Source organism: Phyllobates terribilis, unplaced genomic scaffold (assembly GCF_046119375.1).
Source record: "Phyllobates terribilis strain yellow unplaced genomic scaffold, ASM4611937v1 Scaffold_6__1_contigs__length_29720123, whole genome shotgun sequence".
Taxonomy (NCBI): domain Eukaryota; kingdom Metazoa; phylum Chordata; class Amphibia; order Anura; family Dendrobatidae; genus Phyllobates; species Phyllobates terribilis.
In genome coordinates, this window is record NW_027362766.1 from 11,695,464 (window position 1) to 11,717,824 (window position 22,361).

General features: G+C 48.5%; 1 protein-coding gene across 5 annotated transcripts in view; it reads right to left on the minus strand.

Annotated features, from left to right (window-relative positions):
* LOC141152742 (mothers against decapentaplegic homolog 4-like) overlaps positions 1-22,361 on the minus strand; it is an 85,741-nt gene that overhangs the window by 54,485 nt on the left and 8,895 nt on the right. For 4 of the 5 annotated variants that reach the window (XM_073637368.1, XM_073637372.1, XM_073637367.1 and 1 more), the window contains exons 2-5: positions 18,910-19,158; positions 10,302-10,476; positions 10,203-10,223; positions 8,928-9,149 (exon numbers count right to left, since the gene is read on the minus strand). In XM_073637368.1, the coding sequence (XP_073493469.1) occupies positions 8,928-9,149; positions 10,203-10,223; positions 10,302-10,476; positions 18,910-19,146 (655 nt within the window). In that variant the 5' untranslated portion in view covers positions 19,147-19,158. The remainder of the gene's footprint in view (positions 1-8,927; positions 9,150-10,202; positions 10,224-10,301; positions 10,477-18,909; positions 19,159-22,361) is intronic. The other variant, XM_073637371.1, reaches the window with a different exon arrangement.

Genomic DNA, 22,361 nt, shown 5'->3' on the forward strand with positions numbered 1-22,361 from the left:
CTCTCCCCAGTGATGTATATACAGTGAAATCACCGCTCTATGTCCTGGTGATCTGGGTGTAGTACTGATCTCTATACTGACCTCTCCCCAGTGATGTATATATAGTGGTATCACCCCTCTATATCCTGGTGATCTGGGTGTAGTACTGATCACTATACTGACCTCTCACCAGTGATGTATATACAGTGATATCACCGCTCTATGTCCTGGTGATCTGGGTGTAGTACTGATCACTATACTGACCTCTCCCCAGTGATGTATATATAGTGATATCACCCCTCTATATCCTGGTGATCTGGGTGTAGTACTGATCACTATACTGACCTCTCACCAGTGATGTATATACAGTGATATCACCGCTCTATATCCTGGTGATCTGGGTGTAGTACTGATCACTATACTGACCTCTCACCAGTGATGTATATACAGTGTTATCACTGCTCTATGTCCTGGTGATCTGGGTGTAGTACTGATCTCTATCCTGACCTCTCCCCAGTGATGTATACACAGTGATATCACCGCTCTATGTCCTGGTGATCTGGGTGTAGTACTGATCACTATACTGACCTCTCACCAGTGATGTATATACAGTGATATCACCGCTCTATATCCTGGTGATCTGGGTGTAGTACTGATCTCTATACTGACCTCTCACCAGTGATGTATATACAGTGATCTCACCGCTCTATGTCCTGGTGATCTGGGTGTAGTACTGATCTCTATACTGACCTCTCACCAGTGATGTATATACAGTGATATCACCGCTCTATATCCTGGTGATCTGGGTGTAGTACTGATCTCTATACTGACCTCTCACCAGTGATGTATATACAGTGATATCACCGCTCTATGTCCTGGTGATCTGGGTGTAGTACTGATCACTATACTGACCTCTCACCAGTGATGTATATATAGCGATATCACCGCTCTATGTCCTGGTGATCTGGGTGTAGTACTGATCACTATACTGACCTCTCACCAGTGATGTATATACAGTGATATCACCGCTCTATATCCTGGTGATCTGGGTGTAGTACTGATCACTATACTGACCTCTCCCCAGTGATGTATATACAGTGATATCACCGCTCTATATCCTGGTGATCTGGGTGTAGTACTGATCACTATACTGACCTCTCACCAGTGATGTATATACAGTGATATCACCGCTCTATATCCTGGTGATCTGGGTGTAGTACTGATCTCTATACTGACCTCTCACCAGTGATGTATATACAGTGATATCACCGCTCTATGTCCTGGTGATCTGGGTGTAGTACTGATCACTATACTGACCTCTCACCAGTGATGTATATACAGTGATATCACCGCTCTATATCCTGGTGATCGGGGTGTAGTACTGATCACTATACTGACCTCTCACCAGTGATGTATATACAGTGATATCACCGCTCTATATCCTGGTGATCGCGGTGTAGTACTGATCACTATACTGACCTCTCCCCAGTGATGTATATACAGTGATATCATCGCTCTATATCCTGGTGATCTGGGTGTAGTACTGATCACTATACTGACCTCTCCCCAGTGATGTATATACAGTGATATCACCGCTCTATATCCTGGTGATCTGGATTTAGTACTGATCACTATACTGACCTCTCACCAGTGATGTATATACAGTGATATCACCGCTCTATATCCTGGTGATCTGGGTGTAGTACTGATCTCTATACTGACCTCTCACCAGTGATGTATATACATTGATATCACCGCTCTATATCCTGGTGATCTGGGTGTAGTACTGATCTCTATACTGACCTCTCACCAGTGATGTATATACAGTGATATCACCGCTCTATGTCCTGGTGATCTGGGTGTAGTACTGATCACTATACTGACCTCTCACCAGTGATGTATATATAGCGATATCACCGCTCTATGTCCTGGTGATCTGGGTGTAGTACTGATCACTATACTGACCTCTCACCAGTGATGTATATACAGTGATATCACCGCTCTATATCCTGGTGATCTGGGTGTAGTACTGATCACTATACTGACCTCTCCCCAGTGATGTATATACAGTGATATCACCGCTCTATATCCTGGTGATCTGGGTGTAGTACTGATCACTATACTGACCTCTCCCCAGTGATGTATATACAGTGATATCACCGCTCTATGTCCTGGTGATCTGGGTGTAGTACTGATCACTATACTGACCTCTCACCAGTGATGTATATATAGCGATATCACCGCTCTATGTCCTGGTGATCTGGGTGTAGTACTGATCACTATACTGACCTCTCACCAGTGATGTATATACAGTGATATCACCGCTCTATATCCTGGTGATCTGGGTGTAGTACTGATCACTATACTGACCTCTCCCCAGTGATGTATATACAGTGATATCACCGCTCTATATCCTGGTGATCTGGGTGTAGTACTGATCACTATACTGACCTCTCACCAGTGATGTATATACAGTGATATCACCGCTCTATATCCTGGTGATCTGGGTGTAGTACTGATCACTATACTGACCTCTCCCCAGTGATGTATATACAGTGATATCACGCTCTATATCCTGGTGATCTGGGTGTAGTACTGATCACTATACTGACCTCTCCCCAGTGATGTATATACAGTGATATCACCGCTCTATATCCTGGTGATCTGGATGTAGTACTGATCTCTATACTGACCTCTCACCAGTGATGTATATACAGTGATATCACCGCTCTATATCCTGGTGATCTGGGTGTAGTACTGATCACTATACTGACCTCTCCCCAGTGATGTATATACAGTGATATCACCGCTCTATATCCTGGTGATCTGGGTGTAGTACTGATCACTATACTGACCTCTCCCCAGTGATGTATATACAGTGATATCACCGCTCTATGTCCTGGTGATCTGGGTGTAGTACTGATCTCTATACTGACCTCTTACCAGTGATGTATATACAGTGATATCACCGCTCTATATCCTGGTGATCTGGATGTAGTACTGATCTCTATACTGACCTCTCACCAGTGATGTTATATACAGTGATATCACCGCTCTATATCCTGGTGATCTGGATGTAGTACTGGTCTCTATACTGACCTCTCACCAGTGATGTATATACAGTGATATCACCGCTCTATGTCCTGGTGATCTGGGTGTAGTACTGATCAATCTACTGACCTCTCCCCAGTGATGTATATACAGTGAAATCACCGCTCTATGTCCTGGTGATCTGGGTGTAGTACTGATCTCTATACTGACCTCTCCCCAGTGATGTATATATAGTGGTATCACCCCTCTATATCCTGGTGATCTGGGTGTAGTACTGATCACTATACTGACCTCTCACCAGTGATGTATATACAGTGATATCACCGCTCTATGTCCTGGTGATCTGGGTGTAGTACTGATCACTATACTGACCTCTCCCCAGTGATGTATATATAGTGATATCACCCCTCTATATCCTGGTGATCTGGGTGTAGTACTGATCACTATACTGACCTCTCACCAGTGATGTATATACAGTGATATCACCGCTCTATATCCTGGTGATCTGGGTGTAGTACTGATCACTATACTGACCTCTCACCAGTGATGTATATACAGTGTTATCACTGCTCTATGTCCTGGTGATCTGGGTGTAGTACTGATCTCTATCCTGACCTCTCCCCAGTGATGTATACACAGTGATATCACCGCTCTATGTCCTGGTGATCTGGGTGTAGTACTGATCACTATACTGACCTCTCACCAGTGATGTATATACAGTGATATCACCGCTCTATGTCCTGGTGATCTGGGTGTAGTACTGATCTCTATACTGACCTCTCACCAGAGATGTATATACAGTGATATCACCGCTCTATATCCTGGTGATCTGGGTGTAGTACTGATCTCTATACTGACCTCTCACCAGTGATGTATATACAGTGATATCACCGCTCTATGTCCTGGTGATCTGGGTGTAGTACTGATCTCTATACTGACCTCTCACCAGTGATGTATATACAGTGATATCACCGCTCTATATCCTGGTGATCTGGGTGTAGTACTGATCTCTATACTGACCTCTCACCAGTGATGTATATACAGTGATATCACCGCTCTATGTCCTGGTGATCTGGGTGTAGTACTGATCTCTATACTGACCTCTCACCAGTGATGTATATACAGTGATATCACCGCTCTATGTCCTGGTGATCTGGGTGTAGTACTGACCTCTCACCAGTGATGTATATACAGTGTTATCACTGCTCTATGTCCTGGTGATCTGGGTGTAGTACTGATCTCTATCCTGACCTCTCCCCAGTGATGTATACACAGTGATATCACCGCTCTATGTCCTGGTGATCTGGGTGTAGTACTGATCACTATACCTGACCTCTCACCAGTGATGTATATACAGTGATATCACCGCTCTATGTCCTGGTGATCTGGGTGTAGTACTGATCTCTATACTGACCTCTCACCAGAGATGTATATACAGTGATATCACCGCTCTATATCCTGGTGATCTGGGTGTAGTACTGATCTCTATACTGACTTCTCACCAGTGATGTATATACAGTGATATCACCGCTCTATGTCCTGGTGATCTGGGTGTAGTACTGATCTCTATACTGACCTCTCACCAGTGATGTATATACAGTGATATCACCGCTCTATATCCTGGTGATCTGGGTGTAGTACTGATCTCTATACTGACCTCTCACCAGAGATGTATATACAGTGATATCACCGCTCTATATCCTGGTGATCTGGGTGTAGTACTGATCTCTATACTGACCTCTCACCAGTGATGTATATACAGTGATATCACCGCTCTATGTCCTGGTGATCTGGGTGTAGTACTGATCTCTATACTGACCTCTCACCAGTGATGTATATACAGTGATATCACCGCTCTATATCCTGGTGATCTGGGTGTAGTACTGATCTCTATACTGACCTCTCACCAGTGATGTATATACAGTGATATCACCGCTCTATGTCCTGGTGATCTGGGTGTAGTACTGATCACTATACTGACCTCTCACCAGTGATGTATATACAGTGATATCACCGCTCTATATCCTGGTGATCTGGGTGTAGTACTGATCACTATACTGACCTCTCACCAGTGATGTATATACAGTGATATCACCGCTCTATATCCTGGTGATCGCGGTGTAGTACTGATCACTATACTGACCTCTCCCCAGTGATGTATATACAGTGATATCATCGCTCTATATCCTGGTGATCTGGGTGTAGTACTGATCACTATACTGACCTCTCCCCAGTGATGTATATACAGTGATATCACCGCTCTATATCCTGGTGATCTGGATGTAGTACTGATCACTATACTGACCTCTCACCAGTGATGTATATACAGTGATATCACCGCTCTATATCCTGGTGATCTGGGTGTAGTACTGATCTCTATACTGACCTCTCACCAGTGATGTATATACATTGATATCACCGCTCTATATCCTGGTGATCTGGGTGTAGTACTGATCTCTATACTGACCTCTCACCAGTGATGTATATACAGTGATATCACCGCTCTATGTCCTGGTGATCTGGGTGTAGTACTGATCACTATACTGACCTCTCACCAGTGATGTATATATAGGATATCACCGCTCTATGTCCTGGTGATCTGGGTGTAGTACTGATCACTATACTGACCTCTCACCAGTGATGTATATACAGTGATATCACCGCTCTATATCCTGGTGATCTGGGTGTAGTACTGATCACTATACTGACCTCTCCCCAGTGATGTATATACAGTGATATCACCGCTCTATATCCTGGTGATCTGGGTGTAGTACTGATCACTATACTGACCTCTCCCCAGTGATGTATATACAGTGATATCACCGCTCTATATCCTGGTGATCTGGGTGTAGTACTGATCACTATACTGACCTCTCCCCAGTGATGTATATATAGTGATATCACCGCTCTATGTCCTGGTGATCTGGGTGTAGTACTGATCACTATACTGACCTCTCCCCAGTGATGTATATACAGTGATATCACCGCTCTATATCCTGGTGATCTGGGTGTAGTACTGATCTCTATACTGACCTCTCACCAGTGATGTATATACAGTGATATCACCGCTCTATATCCTGGTGATCTGGGTGTAGTACTGATCTCTATACTGACCTCTCACCAGTGATGTATATACAGTGATATCACCGCTCTATGTCCTGGTGATCTGGGTGTAGTACTGATCACTATACTGACCTCTCACCAGTGATGTATATACAGTGATATCACCGCTGTATATCCTGGTGATCTAGGTGTAGTACTGATCACTATACTGACCTCTCACCAGTGATGTGTATACAGTGATATCACCGCTCTATGTCCTGGTGATCTGGGTGTAGTACTGATCACTATACTGACCTCTCACCAGTGATGTATATACAGTGATATCACTGCTCTATGTCCTGGTGATCTGGGTGTAGTACTGATCTCTATACTGACCTCTCACCAGTGATGTATATACAGTGATATCACTGCTCTATATCCTGGTGATCTGGGTGTAGTACTGATCTCTATACTGACCTCTCACCAGTGATGTACATACAGTGATATCACCGCTCTATGTCCTGGTGATCTGGGTGTAGTACTGATCTCTATACTGACCTCTCACCAGTGATGTATATACAGTGATATCACTGCCCTATATCCTGGTGATCTGGGTGTAGTACTGATCAATATACTGACCTCTCACCAGTGATGTATATACAGTGATATCACCGCTCTATGTCCTGGTGATCTGGGTGTAGTACTGATCACTATACTGACCTCTCACCAGTGATGTATATACAGTGATATCACCGCTCTATATCCTGGTGATCTGGGTGTAGTACTGATCTCTATACTGACCTCTCACCAGTGATGTATATACAGTGATATCACCGCTCTATATCCTGGTGATCTGGGTGTAGTACTGATCTCTATACTGACCTCTCACCAGTGATGTATATACAGTGATATCACCGCTCTATATCCTGGTGATCTGGGTGTAGTACTGATCTCTATACTGACCTCTCACCAGTGATGTATATACAGTGATATCACCGCTCTATATCCTGGTGATCTGGGTGTAGTACTGATCTCTATACTGACCTCTCACCAGTGATGTATATACAGTGATATCACCGCTCTATATCCTGGTGATCTGGGTGTAGTACTGATCACTATACTGACCTCTCACCAGTGATGTATATACAGTGATATCACCGCTCTATATCCTGGTGATCTGGGTGTAGTACTGATCACTATACTGACCTCTCTCCAGTGATGTATATACAGTGATATCACTGCTCTATATCCTGGTGATCTGGGTGTAGTACTGATCTCTATACTGACCTCTCACCAGTGATGTATATACAGTGATATCACCGCTCTATATCCTGGTGATCTGGGTGTAGTACTGATCTCTATACTGACCTCTCCCCAGTGATGTATATACAGTGATATCACCGCTCTATATCCTGGTGATCTGGGTGTAGTACTGATCACTATACTGACCTCTCACCAGTGATGTATATACAGTGATATCACCGCTCTATATCCTGATGATCTGGGTGTAGTACTGATCACTATACTGACCTCTCACCAGTGATGTATATACAGTGATATCACCGCTCTATATCCTGGTGATCTGGGTGTAGTACTGATCACTATACTGACCTCTCACCAGTGATGTATATACAGTGATATCACCGCTCTATGTCCTGGTGATCTGGGTGTAGTACTGATCACTATACTGACCTCTCACCAGTGATGTATATACAGTGATATCACCGCTCTATGTCCTGGTGATCTGGGTGTAGTACTGATCTCTATACTGACCTCTCACCAGTGATGTATATACAGTGATATCACCACTCTATATCCTGGTGATCTGGGTGTAGTACTGATCTCTATACTGACCTCTCACCAGTGATGTATATACAGTGATATCACCGCTCTATGTCCTGGTGATCTGGGTGTAGTACTGATCTCTATACTGACCTCTCACCAGTGATGTATATACAGTGATATCACCGCTCTATGTCCTGGTGATCTGGGTGTAGTACTGATCTCTATACTGACCTCTCACCAGTGATGTATATACAGTGATATCACCGCTCTATATCCTGATGATCTGGGTGTAGTACTGATCACTATACTGACCTCTCACCAGTGATGTATATACAGTGATATCACCGCTCTATATCCTGGTGATCTGGGTGTAGTACTGATCACTATACTGACCTCTCACCAGTGATGTATATACAGTGATATCACCGCTCTATATCCTGGTGATCTGGGTGTAGTACTGATCACTATACTGACCTCTCACCAGTGATATATATACAGTGATATCACCGCTCTATATCCTGGTGATCTGGGTGTAGTACTGATCACTATACTGACCTCTCACCAGTGATGTATATACAGTGATATCACCGCTCTATATCCTGGTGATCTGGGTGTAGTACTGATCACTATACTGACCTCTCACCAGTGATGTATATACAGTGATATCACCGCTCTATGTCCTGGTGATCTGGGTGTAGTACTGATCACTATACTGACCTCTCACCAGTGATGTATATACAGTGATATCACCACTCTGTGTCCTGGTGATCTGGGTGTAGTACTGATCACTATACTGACCTCTCACAAGTGATGTATATACAGTGATATCACCGCTCTATGTCCTGGTGATCTGGGTGTAGTACTGATCACTATACTGACCTCTCACCAGTGATGTATATACAGTGATATCACCGCTCTATATCCTGGTGATCTGAGTGTAGTACTGATCTCTATACTGACCTCTCCCCAGTGATGTATATACAGTGATATCACCGCTCTATATCCTGGTGATCTGGGTGTAGTACTGATCACTATATCACTATAGTTTAGGTTCACACGCTGACACTTACCGGAGGGTGATATGGGTATATTCGTGTACATGCCACCAGTAGTTTGAGGGCTTTTGGGCAATGTCAGAGGGGGAAGCGTTGGTCGGTACGTGTCAGGGGGCATCTGCGGTAGGGCAGCATGGTTCATGGACGGCTGGAGCTCTTGCAGCGTTGAGTGACATGATGGAATATCCATCTCACAGTCATTAGAGAATTCCTCCTTCACCGTCCGACAAGGCGTGCCTTATACAGAAAGAAAAGGTAATGTACAGATATAAAATGAGGAAACAGTCAGCGGGGAGGCGAGAGCACAGGGAAGAGGAAACAGTCAGCGGGGAGGCGAGAGCACAGGGAAGAGGAAACAGTCAGCGGGGAGGCGAGAGCACAGGGAAGAGGAAACAGTCAGCGGGGAGGCGAGAGCACAGGGAAGAGGAAACAGTCAGCGGGGAGGCGAGAGCACAGGGAAGAGGAAACAGTCAGCGGGGAGGCGAGAGCACGGGGAAGAGGAAACAGTCAGCGGGGAGGCGAGAGCACGGGGAAGAGGAAACAGTCAGCGGGGAGGCGAGAGCACGGGGAAGAGGAAACAGTCAGCGGGGAGGCGAGAGCACGGGGAAGAGGAAACAGTCAGCGGGGAGGCGAGAGCACGGGGAAGAGGAAACAGTCAGCGGGGAGGCGAGAGCACAGGGAAGAGGAAACAGTCAGCGGGGAGGCGAGAGCACAGGGAAGAGGAAACAGTCAGCGGGGAGGCGAGAGCACGGGGAAGAGGAAACAGTCAGCGGGGAGGCGAGAGCACAGGGAAGAGGAAACAGTCAGCGGGGAGGCGAGAGCACAGGGAAGAGGAAACAGTCAGCGGGGAGGCGAGAGCACAGGGAAGAGGAAACAGTCAGCGGGGAGGCGAGAGCACAGGGAAGAGGAAACAGTCAGCGGGGAGGCGAGAGCACGGGGAAGAGGAAACAGTCAGCGGGGAGGCGAGAGCATGAGGAAACAGTCAGCGGGGAGGCGAGAGCACGGGGAAGAGGAAACAGTCAGCGGGGAGGCGAGAGCACGGGGAAGAGGAAACAGTCAGCAGGGAGGCGAGAGCACGGGGAAGAGGAAACAGTCAGCGGGGAGGCGAGAGCACGGGAAAGAGGAAACAGTCAGCGGGGAGGCGAGAGCACGGGGAAGAGGAAACAGTCAGCGGGGAGGCGAGAGCACGGGGAAGAGGAAACAGTCAGCGGGGAGGCGAGAGCACGGGGAAGAGGAAACAGCGGGGAGGCGAGAGCACAGGGAAGAGGAAACCGCAAACATGGAACCCACCGGTGCTCTGGATACTCAGCCCTGCAACACAAGAACAGCGCACTGTCAGTATGACACAACACAAGAGCCTCATCAGCGCCACATCATGGCCACACTCACCGATGCCCGGGGACACCACCCGCTCATAGTGGTACGGGTTCACACACACGCTGTCATACTTCAGGTCAAACGCATATTGGCAGAACTTTACGTGCTTCAGCTCGTTCTTGTGCAAGTCAGGCCAGCGCCACAGCCGAGCATAGATCACGTGCGGGAATCCTTTCCTGCCCGCCACCTATAGGAGAGAGGAGGAACAACAGATAACCAGGAGCGCCATGACCAGGGATAGGCGGCGTACTCAGTGATGTCACCGCTGATCTCTGGTGATGGATAGGCGGCATTCTCAGTGATGTCACCGCTGATCTCTAGTGATGGATAGGCGGCATTCTCAGTGATGTCACCGCTGATCTCTAGTGATGGATAGGCGGCATTCTCAGTGATGTCACCGCTGATCTCTAGTGATGGATAGGCGGCATTCTCAGTGATGTCACCGCTGATCTCTGGTGATGGATAGGAGGCATTCTCAGTGATGTCACCGCTGATCTCTGGTGATGTATAGGCGGCATTCTCAGTGATGTCACCGCTGATCTCTGGTGATGTATAGGCGGCATTCTCAGTGATGTCACCGCTGATCTCTAGTGATGGATAGGAGGCATTCTCAGTGATGTCACCGCTGATCTCTAGTGATGGATAGGAGGCATTCTCAGTGATGTCACCGCTGATCTCTAGTGATGGATAGGAGGCATTCTCAGTGATGTCACCGCTGATCTCTGGTGATGGATAGGAGGCATTCTCAGTGATGTCACCGCTGATCTCTAGTGATGGATAGGCGGCATTCTCAGTGATGTCACCGCTGATCTCTAGTGATGGATAGGAGGCATTCTCAGTGATGTCACCGCTGATCTCTAGTGATGGATAGGAGGCATTCTCAGTGATGTCACCGCTGATCTCTGGTGATGGATAGGAGGCATTCTCAGTGATGTCACCGCTGATCTCTAGTGATGGATAGGCGGCATTCTCAGTGATGTCACCGCTGATCTCTGGTGATGGATAGGCGGCATTCTCAGTGATGTCACCGCTGATCTCTAGTGATGGATAGGCGGCATTCTCAGTGATGTCACCGCTGATCTCTAGTGATGGATAGGAGGCATTCTCAGTGATGTCACCGCTGATCTCTAGTGATGGATAGGAGGCATTCTCAGTGATGTCACCGCTGATCTCTGGTGATGGATAGGAGGCATTCTCAGTGATGTCACCGCTGATCTCTGGTGATGGATAGGAGGCATTCTCAGTGATGTCACCGCTGATCTCTAGTGATGGATAGGAGGCATTCTCAGTGATGTCACCGCTGATCTCTAGTGATGGATAGGAGGCATTCTCAGTGATGTCACCGCTGATCTCTAGTGATGGATAGGAGGCATTCTCAGTGATGTCACCTCTGATCTCTAGTGATGGATAGGCGGCATTCTCAGTGTTGTCACCGCTGATCTCTAGTGATCGATAGGCGGCATTCTCAGTGATGTCACCGCTGATCTCTGGTGATGGATAGGCGGCATTCTCAGTGATGTCACCTCTGATCTCTAGTGATGGATAGGAGGCATTCTCAGTGATGTCACCGCTGATCTCTAGTGATGGATAGGCGGCATTCTCAGTGATGTCACCGCTGATCTCTAGTGATGGATAGGAGGCATTCTCAGTGATGTCACCGCTGATCTCTAGTGATGGATAGGAGGCATTCTCAGTGATGTCACCGCTGATCTCTAGTGATGGATAGGAGGCATTCTCAGTGATGTCACCTCTGATCTCTGGTGATGGATAGGAGGCATTCTCAGTGATGTCACCGCTGATCTCTAGTGATGGATAGGAGGCATTCTCAGTGATGTCACCGCTGATCTCTGGTGATGGATAGGCGGCATTCTCAGTGATGTCACCGCTGATCTCTAGTGATGGATAGGAGGCATTCTCAGTGATGTCACCGCTGATCTCTAGTGATGGATAGGAGGCATTCTCAGTGATGTCACCGCTGATCTCTAGTGATGGATAGGAGGCATTCTCAGTGATGTCACCGCTGATCTCTGGTGATGGATAGGAGGCATTCTCAGTGATGTCACCGCTGATCTCTAGTGATGGATAGGAGGCATTCTCAGTGATGTCACCGCTGATCTCTAGTGATGGATAGGAGGCATTCTCAGTGATGTCACCGCTGATCTCTAGTGATGGATAGGAGGCATTCTCAGTGATGTCACCTCTGATCTCTAGTGATGGATAGGAGGCATTCTCAGTGATGTCACCGCTGATCTCTAGTGATGGATAGGAGGCATTCTCAGTGATGTCACCGCTGATCTCTAGTGATGGATAGGAGGCATTCTCAGTGATGTCACCGCTGATCTCTGGTGATGGATAGGAGGCATTCTCAGTGATGTCACCTCTGATCTCTGGTGATGGATAGGAGGCATTCTCAGTGATGTCACCTCTGATCTCTGGTGATGGATAGGAGGCATTCTCAGTGATGTCACCTCTGATCTCTGGTGATGGATAGGAGGCATTCTCAGTGATGTCACCGCTGATCTCTAGTGATGGATAGGAGGCATTCTCAGTGATGTCACCGCTGATCTCTAGTGATGGATAGGAGGCATTCTCAGTGATGTCACCGCTGATCTCTAGTGATGGATAGGCGGCATTCTCAGTGATGTCACCGCTGATCTCTGGTGATGGATAGGAGGCATTCTCAGTGATGTCACCGCTGATCTCTGGTGATGGATAGGCGGCATTCTCAGTGATGTCACCGCTGATCTCTGGTGATGGATAGGAGGCATTCTCAGTGATGTCACCGCTGATCTCTGGTGATGGATAGGCGGCATTCTCAGTGATGTCACCGCTGATCTCTGGTGATGGATAGGAGGCATTCTCAGTGATGTCACCGCTGATCTCTGGTGATGGATAGGCGGCATTCTCAGTGATGTCACCGCTGATCTCTGGTGATGGATAGGAGGCATTCTCAGTGATGTCACCGCTGATCTCTGGTGATGGATAGGCGGCATTCTCAGTGATGTCACCGCTGATCTCTGGTGATGGATAGGAGGCATTCTCAGTGATGTCACCGCTGATCTCTGGTGATGGATAGGAGGCATTCTCAGTGATGTCACCGCTGATCTCTGGTGATGGATAGGAGGCATTCTCAGTGATGTCACCGCTGATCTCTAGTGATGGATAGGTGGCATTCTCAGTGATGTCACCTCTGATCTCTGGTGATGGATAGGCGGCATTCTCAGTGATGTCACCGCTGATCTCTGGTGATGGATAGGAGGCATTCTCAGTGATGTCACCGCTGATCTCTAGTGTTCGATAGGCGGCATTCTCAGTGATGTCACCGCTGATCTCTAGTGACGGATAGGAGGCATTCTCAGTGATGTCACCTCTGATCTCTAGTGACGGATAGGAGGCATTCTCAGTGATGTCACCTCTGATCTCTAGTGATGGATAGGAGGCATTCTCAGTGATGTCACCGCTGATCTCTGGTGATGGATAGGCGGCATTCTCAGTGATGTCACCTCTGATCTCTAGTGATGGATAGGAGGCATTCTCAGTGATGTCACCGCTGATCTCTGGTGATGGATAGGCGGCATTCTCAGTGATGTCACCGCTGATCTCTGGTGATGGATAGGAGGCATTCTCAGTGATGTCTCCTCTGATCTCTAGTGATGGATACGCGGCATTCTCAGTGATGTCACCGCTGATCCCTAGTGATGGATAGGCGGCATTCTCAGTGATGTCACCGCTGATCTCTAGTGATGGATAGGCGGCATTCTCAGTGATGTCACCGCTGATCTCTGGTGATGGATAGGAGGCATTCTCAGTGATGTCACCGCTGATCTCTGGTGATGGATAGGCGGCATTCTCAGTGATGTCACCGCTGATCTCTGGTGATGGATAGGCGGCATTCTCAGTGATGTCACCGCTGATCTCTAGTGATGGATAGGAGGCATTCTCAGTGATGTCACCGCTGATCTCTAGTGATGGATAGGCGGCATTCTCAGTGATGTCACCGCTGATCTCTGGTGATGGATAGGAGGCATTCTCAGTGACGTCACCTCTGATCTCTAGTGATGGATAGGAGGCATTCTCAGTGATGTCACCGCTGATCTCTGGTGATGGATAGGCGGCATTCTCAGTGATGTCACCGCTGATCTCTAGTGATGGATAGGAGGCATTCTCAGTGATGTCACCGCTGATCTCTAGTGATGGATAGGAGGCATTCTCAGTGATGTCTTCGCTGATCTCTAGTGATGGATAGGAGGCATTCTCAGTGATGTCTTCGCTGATCTCTAGTGATGGATAGGAGGCATTCTCAGTGATGTCTTCGCTGATCTCTAGTGATGGATAGGCGGCATTCTCAGTGATGTCACCCCTGATCTCTGGTGATGGATAGGAGGCATTCTCAGTGATGTCACCCCTGATCTCTGGTGATGGATAGGAGGCATTCTCAGTGATGTCTTCGCTGATCTCTAGTGATGGATAGGAGGCATTCTCAGTGATGTCTTCGCTGATCTCTGGTGATGGATAGGCGGCATTCTCAGTGATGTCACCGCTGATCTCTGGTGATGGATAGGAGGCATTCTCAGTGATGTCACCTCTGATCTCTAGTGATGGATAGGAGGCATTCTCAGTGATGTCACTGCTGATCTCTAGTGATGGATAGGCGGCATTCTCAGTGATGTCTTCGCTGATCTCTGGTGATGGATAGGAGGCATTCTCAGTGATGTCACCCCTGATCTCTGGTGATGGATAGGAGGCATTCTCAGTGATGTCACCCCTGATCTCTGGTGATGGATAGGAGGCATTCTCAGTGATGTCTTCGCTGATCTCTAGTGATGGATAGGAGGCATTCTCAGTGATGTCACTGCTGATCTCTGGTGATGGATAGGAGGCATTCTCAGTGATGTCACCTCTGATCTCTAGTGATGGATAGGAGACATTCTCAGTGATGTCACCGCTGATCTCTGGTGATGGATAGGAGGCATTCTCAGTGATGTCTTCGCTGATCTCTAGTGATGGATAGGCGGCATTCTCAGTGATGTCACCGCTGATCTCTGGTGATGGATAGGAGGCATTCTCAGTGATGTCACCTCTGATCTCTGGTGATGGATAGGCGGCATTCTCAGTGATGTCACCTCTGATCTCTGGTGATGGATAGGCGGCATTCTCAGTGATGTCACCGCTGATCTCTGGTGATGGATAGGAGGCATTCTCAGTGATGTCACCGCTGATCTCTGGTGATGGATAGGCGGCATTCTCAGTGATGTCACCGCTGATCTCTGGTGATGGATAGGAGGCATTCTCAGTGATGTCACCGCTGATCTCTGGTGATGGATAGGCGGCATTCTCAGTGATGTCACCGCTGATCTCTGGTGATGGATAGGAGGCATTCTCAGTGATGTCACCGCTGATCTCTGGTGATGGATAGGCGGCATTCTCAGTGATGTCACCGCTGATCTCTGGTGATGGATAGGAGGCATTCTCAGTGATGTCACCACTGATCTCTGGTGATGGATAGGCGGCATTCTCAGTGATGTCACCGCTGATCTCTGGTGATGGATAGGAGGCATTCTCAGTGATGTCACCGCTGATCTCTGGTGATGGATAGGCGGCATTCTCAGTGATGTCACCGCTGATCTCTGGTGATGGATAGGCGGCATTCTCAGTGATGTCACCGCTGATCTCTGGTGATGGATAGGAGGCATTCTCAGTGATGTCACCGCTGATCTCTAGTGATGGATAGGCGGCATTCTCAGTGATGTCACCTCTGATCTCTAGTGATGGATAGGCGGCATTCTCAGTGATGTCACCTCTGATCTCTAGTGATGGATAGGAGGCATTCTCAGTGATGTCACCGCTGATCTCTAGTGATGGATAGGAGGCATTCTCAGTGATGTCACCGCTGATCTCTAGTGATGGATAGGAGGCATTCTCAGTGATGTCACCGCTGATCTCTAGTGATGGATAGGAGGCATTCTCAGTGATGTCACCGCTGATCTCTAGTGATGGATAGGAGGCATTCTCAGTGATGTCACCGCTGATCTCTGGTGATGGATAGGAGGCATTCTCAGTGATGTCACCGCTGATCTCTGGTGATGGATAGGCGGCATTCTCAGTGATGTCACCGCTGATCGCAAATGACAAAGGGTTAGAATCCATTGAATATAACACTGTGAATAGTGACAATCACCACCATAGAGGACACAGCATCCCAGTCCAGGAATGCGGGAATACCAATGGCTGCTCTTCACAGAACTGTTTATATGAGACATGAGGGCTCAGCTCCATCCCCCTCCTCCAACACTCTGCTCCCTGGAGGACTCAGTGCAGACAAAACATCCCCCTCCTCCATCCTGCCAGACAGTGACTCATCACTACAGCAAGGGGGAGAGGCTGCAAAACCAGGAGCAGGACGAAAGAGCGAGCACAAAAAATACTAGGCGAGCAAAAGAGAGCAAGGAAGCGCAAAAAAAAGCGAGCAAAAGAGAGTAAGGAAGCGCAAAAGAACGAGAGCAAAAGAGAGCAAGGAAGCGCAAAAAAAAGAGCAAAAGAGAGTAAGGAAGCGCAAAAGAAAGCAAGCAGAAGAGAGCAAGGAAGCGCAAAAGAGAGCAAGGAAGCGCAAAAAAAAGAGCAAAAGAGAGTAAGGAAGCGCAAAAAAAAGCGAGCAGAAGAGAGCAAGGAAGCACAAAAGAACGAGAGCAAAAGAGAGCAAGGAAGCGCAAAAGAAAGCGAGCAAAAGAGAGCAAGGAAGCGCAAAAGAAAGCGAGCAAAAGAGAGCAAGGAAGCGCAAAAAAAAGAGCAAAAGAGAGTAAGGAAGCGCAAAAAAAAGAGCAAAAGAGAGTAAGGAAGCGCAAAAAAAAGCGAGCAGAAGAGAGCAAGGAAGCACAAAAGAACGAGAGCAAAAGAGAGCAAGGAAGCGCAAAAGAAAGCGAGCAAAAGAGAGTAAGGAAGCGCAAAAGAAAGCGAGCAAAAGAGAGCAAGGAAGCGCAAAAGAAAGCGAGCAAAAGAGAGCAAGGAAGCGCAAAAGAAAGCGAGCAAAAGAGAGCAAGGAAGCGCAAAAGAAAGCGAGCAAAAGAGAGTAAGGAAGCGCAAAACAACGAGAGCAAAAGAGAGTAAGGAAGCGCAAAACAACGAGAGCAAAAGAGAGTAAGGAAGCGCAAAACAACGAGAGCAAAAGAGAGTAAGGAAGCGCAAAACAACGAGAGCAAAAGAGAGTAAGGAAGCGCAAAACAACGAGAGCAAAAGAGAGCAAGGAAGCGCAAAAGAACGAGAGCAAAAGAGAGTAAGGAAGCGCAAAAGAAAGCGAGCAAAAGAGAGTAAGGAAGCGCAAAAGAGAGTAAGGAAGCGCAAAAGAACGAGAGCAAAAGAGAGCAAGGAAGCGCAAAAGAAAGCGAGCAAAAGAGAGTAAGGAAGCGCAAAAGAACGAGAGCAAAAGAGAGCAAGGAAGCGCAAAAGAAAGCGAGCAAAAGAGTGTAAGAAAGCGCAAAAGAAAGCGAGCAAAAGAGTGTAAGGAAGCGCAAAACAACGAGAGCAAAAGAGTAAGGAAGCGCAAAACAACGAGAGCAAAAGAGAGTAAGGAAGCGCAAAAGAACGAAAGCAAAAGAGAGTAAGGAAGCGCAAAAGAACGAGAGCAAAAGAGAGCAAGGAAGCGCAAAAGAAAGCGAGCAAAAGAGTGTAAGAAAGCGCAAAAGAAAGCGAGCAAAAGAGAGCAAGGAAGCGCAAAAGAAAGCGAGCAAAAGAGAGCAAGGAAGCGCAAAAGAACGAGAGCAAAAGAAAGCAAAGAAACCCAAAACAACGAGAGCAAAAGAAAGCAAGGAAGCGCAAAACAACGAGAGCAAAAGAAAGCAAGGAAGCGCAAAACAACGAGAGCAAAAGAGTGTAAGGAAGCGCAAAACAACGAGAGCAAAAGAGTGTAAGGAAGCGCAAAACAACGAGAGCAAAAGAGTGTAAGGAAGCGCAAAACAACGAGAGCAAAAGAAAGCAAGGAAGAGCAAAACAAAGAGAGCAAAAGAGAGTAAGGAAGCGCAAAACAACGAGAGCAAAAGAGAGTAAGGAAGCGCAAAACAACGAGAGCAAAAGAGAGTAAGGAAGCGCAAAAGAACGAGAGCAAAAGAGAGTAAGGAAGCGCAAAAGAACGAGAGCAAAAGAGAGTAAGGAAGCGCAAAAGAACGAGAGCAAAAGAGAGTAAGGAAGCGCAAAACAACGAGAGCAAAAGAAAGCAAGGAAGCGCAAAAGAACGAGAGCAAAAGAGAGCAAGGAAGCGCAAAAGAACGAGAGCAAAAGAGAGCAAGGAAGCGCAAAAGAACGAGAGCAAAAGAGAGCAAGGAAGCGCAAAAGAACGAGAGCAAAAGAGTAAGGAAGAGTAAAAGAAAGTAGAATGCGCAAAAGAAAGCAAGGAAGTGCTAACTAGAGATCTAAAGTTAGTAAAAGAGATAGAAATAAAAGAAAAAGCAAGAATAAAAAGTGAGGCAGAAGCTAAAAGCGAGAGAGTTGTAAGGAGACCTTCAGAGACTGCTCCTGACCGCAGGATAGAGATCAGTAGACAGCACAGAGAAGAGACTCTGCATCCACATCCAGAAGGACAGGTTCAGATCACCCCCACCCAGTGCCCCCCACCCAGCGCCCCCGGTACCTGCAGCCTCCCATCCAGGGTTCGCTGGATGGTCACGCACTTGCTGGGGTGCACCCCGTTGGTAGTAATGGCAGTGATGAGGGAGTCCAGCTCATCTTTCTTCTCCTTGAGCTTCTTGACCAGACTCTCGATGGCGCGCTTGGCGAAGCCCTCGTTATCCCCTCCCTGCCGGTGGCACATTAGACTGTGTACGATGCTGAGGCAGGCATCGTTGCTATTCGGGGGGGTGAGTGACATGGCGGGAATCGCCTGCAAGAGATGGACGGAGGGTGGGTGAGGATGATTGCAGAGCCGCCGCCACCGCTGAGCAGCAGACACAGAGAAATGCTCGCACCGCCTGACTGTACAGTGAGTCACCAGCAGAGCAGGGAGAGACCACTGCAACCTGTAGCAGAGCATGCTGAGCGCTGTAGTCCTACAGGTTACACGCTAATCGAAGCACTCCTGCCTAGAGTAAACAAGGCTCCCCCGTGCACAGCCTTCCCTCCCCCTCATTTATTATTTTTAATACAAGTTCTCCAGCCGAGGAGGTGGGGGTCCCAGGAATACGAGGACCAGACGAGACAGGCACAGGGATACCACCCCTCCCCCACCTTCTAGAGGTGGCACATTTTAAAAGGTACTGTCACTTTAAGAATTTGCAACAAGAATAAGCTTTGAGTAGCGGTGCCCATCCCGAGCAACACTACAACTCCCAGCACGCCTAGGCACATCCACATACTGTAAGGCCACGGCCCCACTTTCAGTATTCTGTCAATTTTTGACAGAATACTGATAGTGGGGCCCCGGCCTACATCGGGGGGCTCACCCTTTTGAAGAGTTCTTCCCCACATAGCCCATCACAACACCTGGTGGAGGTAGGGGACAGTCCCACTTCCAGATCCATACCCAATAACGCCATTCCTGGGGTCTTACATGGGGCTGCTGGCGCCAGCACACTTCTGTGTTACCGGGTGTTAACAGCCCCCAGATGACTGGAATCTTCCCTGGAGGGACATTTAACCCTTCAGTGACAGGAGGGGAGGTGTCTGGGTAGTGACTGCACTCTCATCCTTACATTTTGGAAACTTCAAACTAGAGGACTCCAGACTAAAGAGTGCCCCCCCCCCACCCCACTCCACCCGATTGGTCACATAAGCCCCGCCCCTCACTTTCAGCCATTCAGGTAGCGGGAAGAAGGGTCACATGATACACTCCATATCCGAGTGCTTCCGGTCCAGAGAGTCCTGCTGCAGTAGGTCATGATCTTTATGTCAATCACTTCCCTAATTCTGGCTCATATGGGGTCTAATCAGTTAAAGGGGCCCAGCCGTGGGGTCAGGCAAATAGATGGGTCCCAAATATATACGGGGTCGTGCCTGTAGAGGGAGCGCAGATGTGGGCTTGGGTGGGCTCAGAGAACACAGACATGGGATCGGGTGGGTAAGAGAGGACAGACGTAGGCTTGGGTGAGTTCAGAGAACAAAGACATGGGATTGGGTGGGTAAGAGAGGACAGACGTGGGCTTGGGTGAGTTCAGAGAACACAGACGTGGGCTTGGGTGAGTTCAGAGAACACAGACGTGGGATCGGGTGGGTAAGAGAGGACAGACGTGGGATCGGGTGGGTAAGAGGGGACAGACGTGGGATCGGGTGGGTAAGAGAGGACAGACGTGGGATCGGGTGGGTAAGAGAGGACAGACGTGGGATCGGGTGGGTAAGAGAGGACAGACGTGGGCTTGGGTGGGATCAGAGAACACAGACATGGGATCGGGTAGGTAAGAGAGGACAGACGTAGGCTTGGGTGAGTTCAGAGAACACAGACATGGGATCGGGTGGGTAAGAGAGGACAAACGTAGGCTTGGGTGGGCTCAGAGAACACAGACATGGGATTGGGTGGGTAAGAGAGGACAGACGTGGGCTTGGGTGAGTTCACAGAACACAGACATGGGATTGGGTGGGTAAGAGGACAGACGTTGGATTGGGTGGGTAAGAGAGGACAGACGTTGGATTGGGTGGGTAAGAGAGGACAGACGTTGGATTGGGTGGGTAAGAGAGGACAGACGTGGGCTTGGGTGAGTTCAGAGAACACAGACATGGGATCGGGTGGGTAACAGAGGACAGACGTATGCTTGGGTGAGTTCACAGAACACAGACATGGGATTGGGTGGGTAAGAGGACAGACGTTGGATTGGGTGGGTAAGAGGACAGACGTGGGCTTGGGTGAGTTCAGAGAACACAGACATGGGATCGGGTGGGTAAGAGAGGACAGACGTAGGCTTGGGTGAGTTCAGAGAACACAGACATGGGATCGGGTGGGTAAGAGAGGACAGACGTATGCTTGGGTGAGTTCAGAGAACACAGACATGGGATCGGGTGGGTAAGAGGACAGACGTATGCTTGGGTGAGTTCAGAGAACACAGACATGGGATTGGGTGGGTAAGAGAGGACAGACGTATGCTTGGGTGAGTTCAGAGAACACAGACATGGGATTGGGTGGGTAAGAGAGGACAGACGTATGCTTGGGTGAGTTCAGAGAACACAGACATGGGATCGGGTGGGTAAGAGAGGACAGACGTAGGCTTGGGTGAGTTCAGAGAACACAGACATGGGATCGGGTGGGTAAGAGAGGACAGACGTAGGCTTGGGTGGGCTCAGAGAACACAGACATGGGATCGGGTGGGTAAGAGAGGACAGACGTAGGCTTAGGTGAGTTCAGAGAACACAGACATGGGATTGGGTGGGTAAGAGAGGACAGACGTAGGCTTAGGTGAGTTCAGAGAACACAGACATGGGATCGGGTGGGTAAGAGAGGACAGACGTAGGCTTAGGTGAGTTCAGAGAACACAGACATGGGATCGGGTGGGTAAGAGAGGACAGACGTGGGCTTGGGTGAGTTCAGAGAACACAGACATGGGACTGGGTGGGTAAGAGAGGACAGACGTGGGCTTGGGTGGGCTCAGAGAATACAGACATGGGATCGGGTGGATAAGTGGGTAAGAGGACAGACGTGGGCTTGGGTGGGCTCAGAGAACACAGACATGGGATCGGGTGGTTAAGTGGGTAAGAGAGGACAGACGTGGGCTTGGGTGAGTTCAGAGAACACAGACATGGGATCGGGTGGGTAAGTGGGTAAGAGAGGACAGACGTAGGCTTGGGTGAGTTCAGAGAACACAGACATGGGATCGGGTGGGTAAGTGGGTAAGAGGACAGACGTGGGCTTGGGTGGGCTCAGAGAACACAGACATGGGATCGGGTGGGTAAGAGAGGACAGACGTGGGCTTGGGTGAGTTCAGAGAACACAGACATGAGATCGGGTGGGTAAGAGAGGACAGACGTGGGCTTGGGTGGGCTCAGAGAACACAGACATGGGATTGGGTGGGTAAGAGAGGACAGACGTGGGATAGGGTGGGTAAGAGAGGACAGACGTGGGCTTGGGTGGGCTCAGAGAACACAGACGTGGGATAGGGTGGG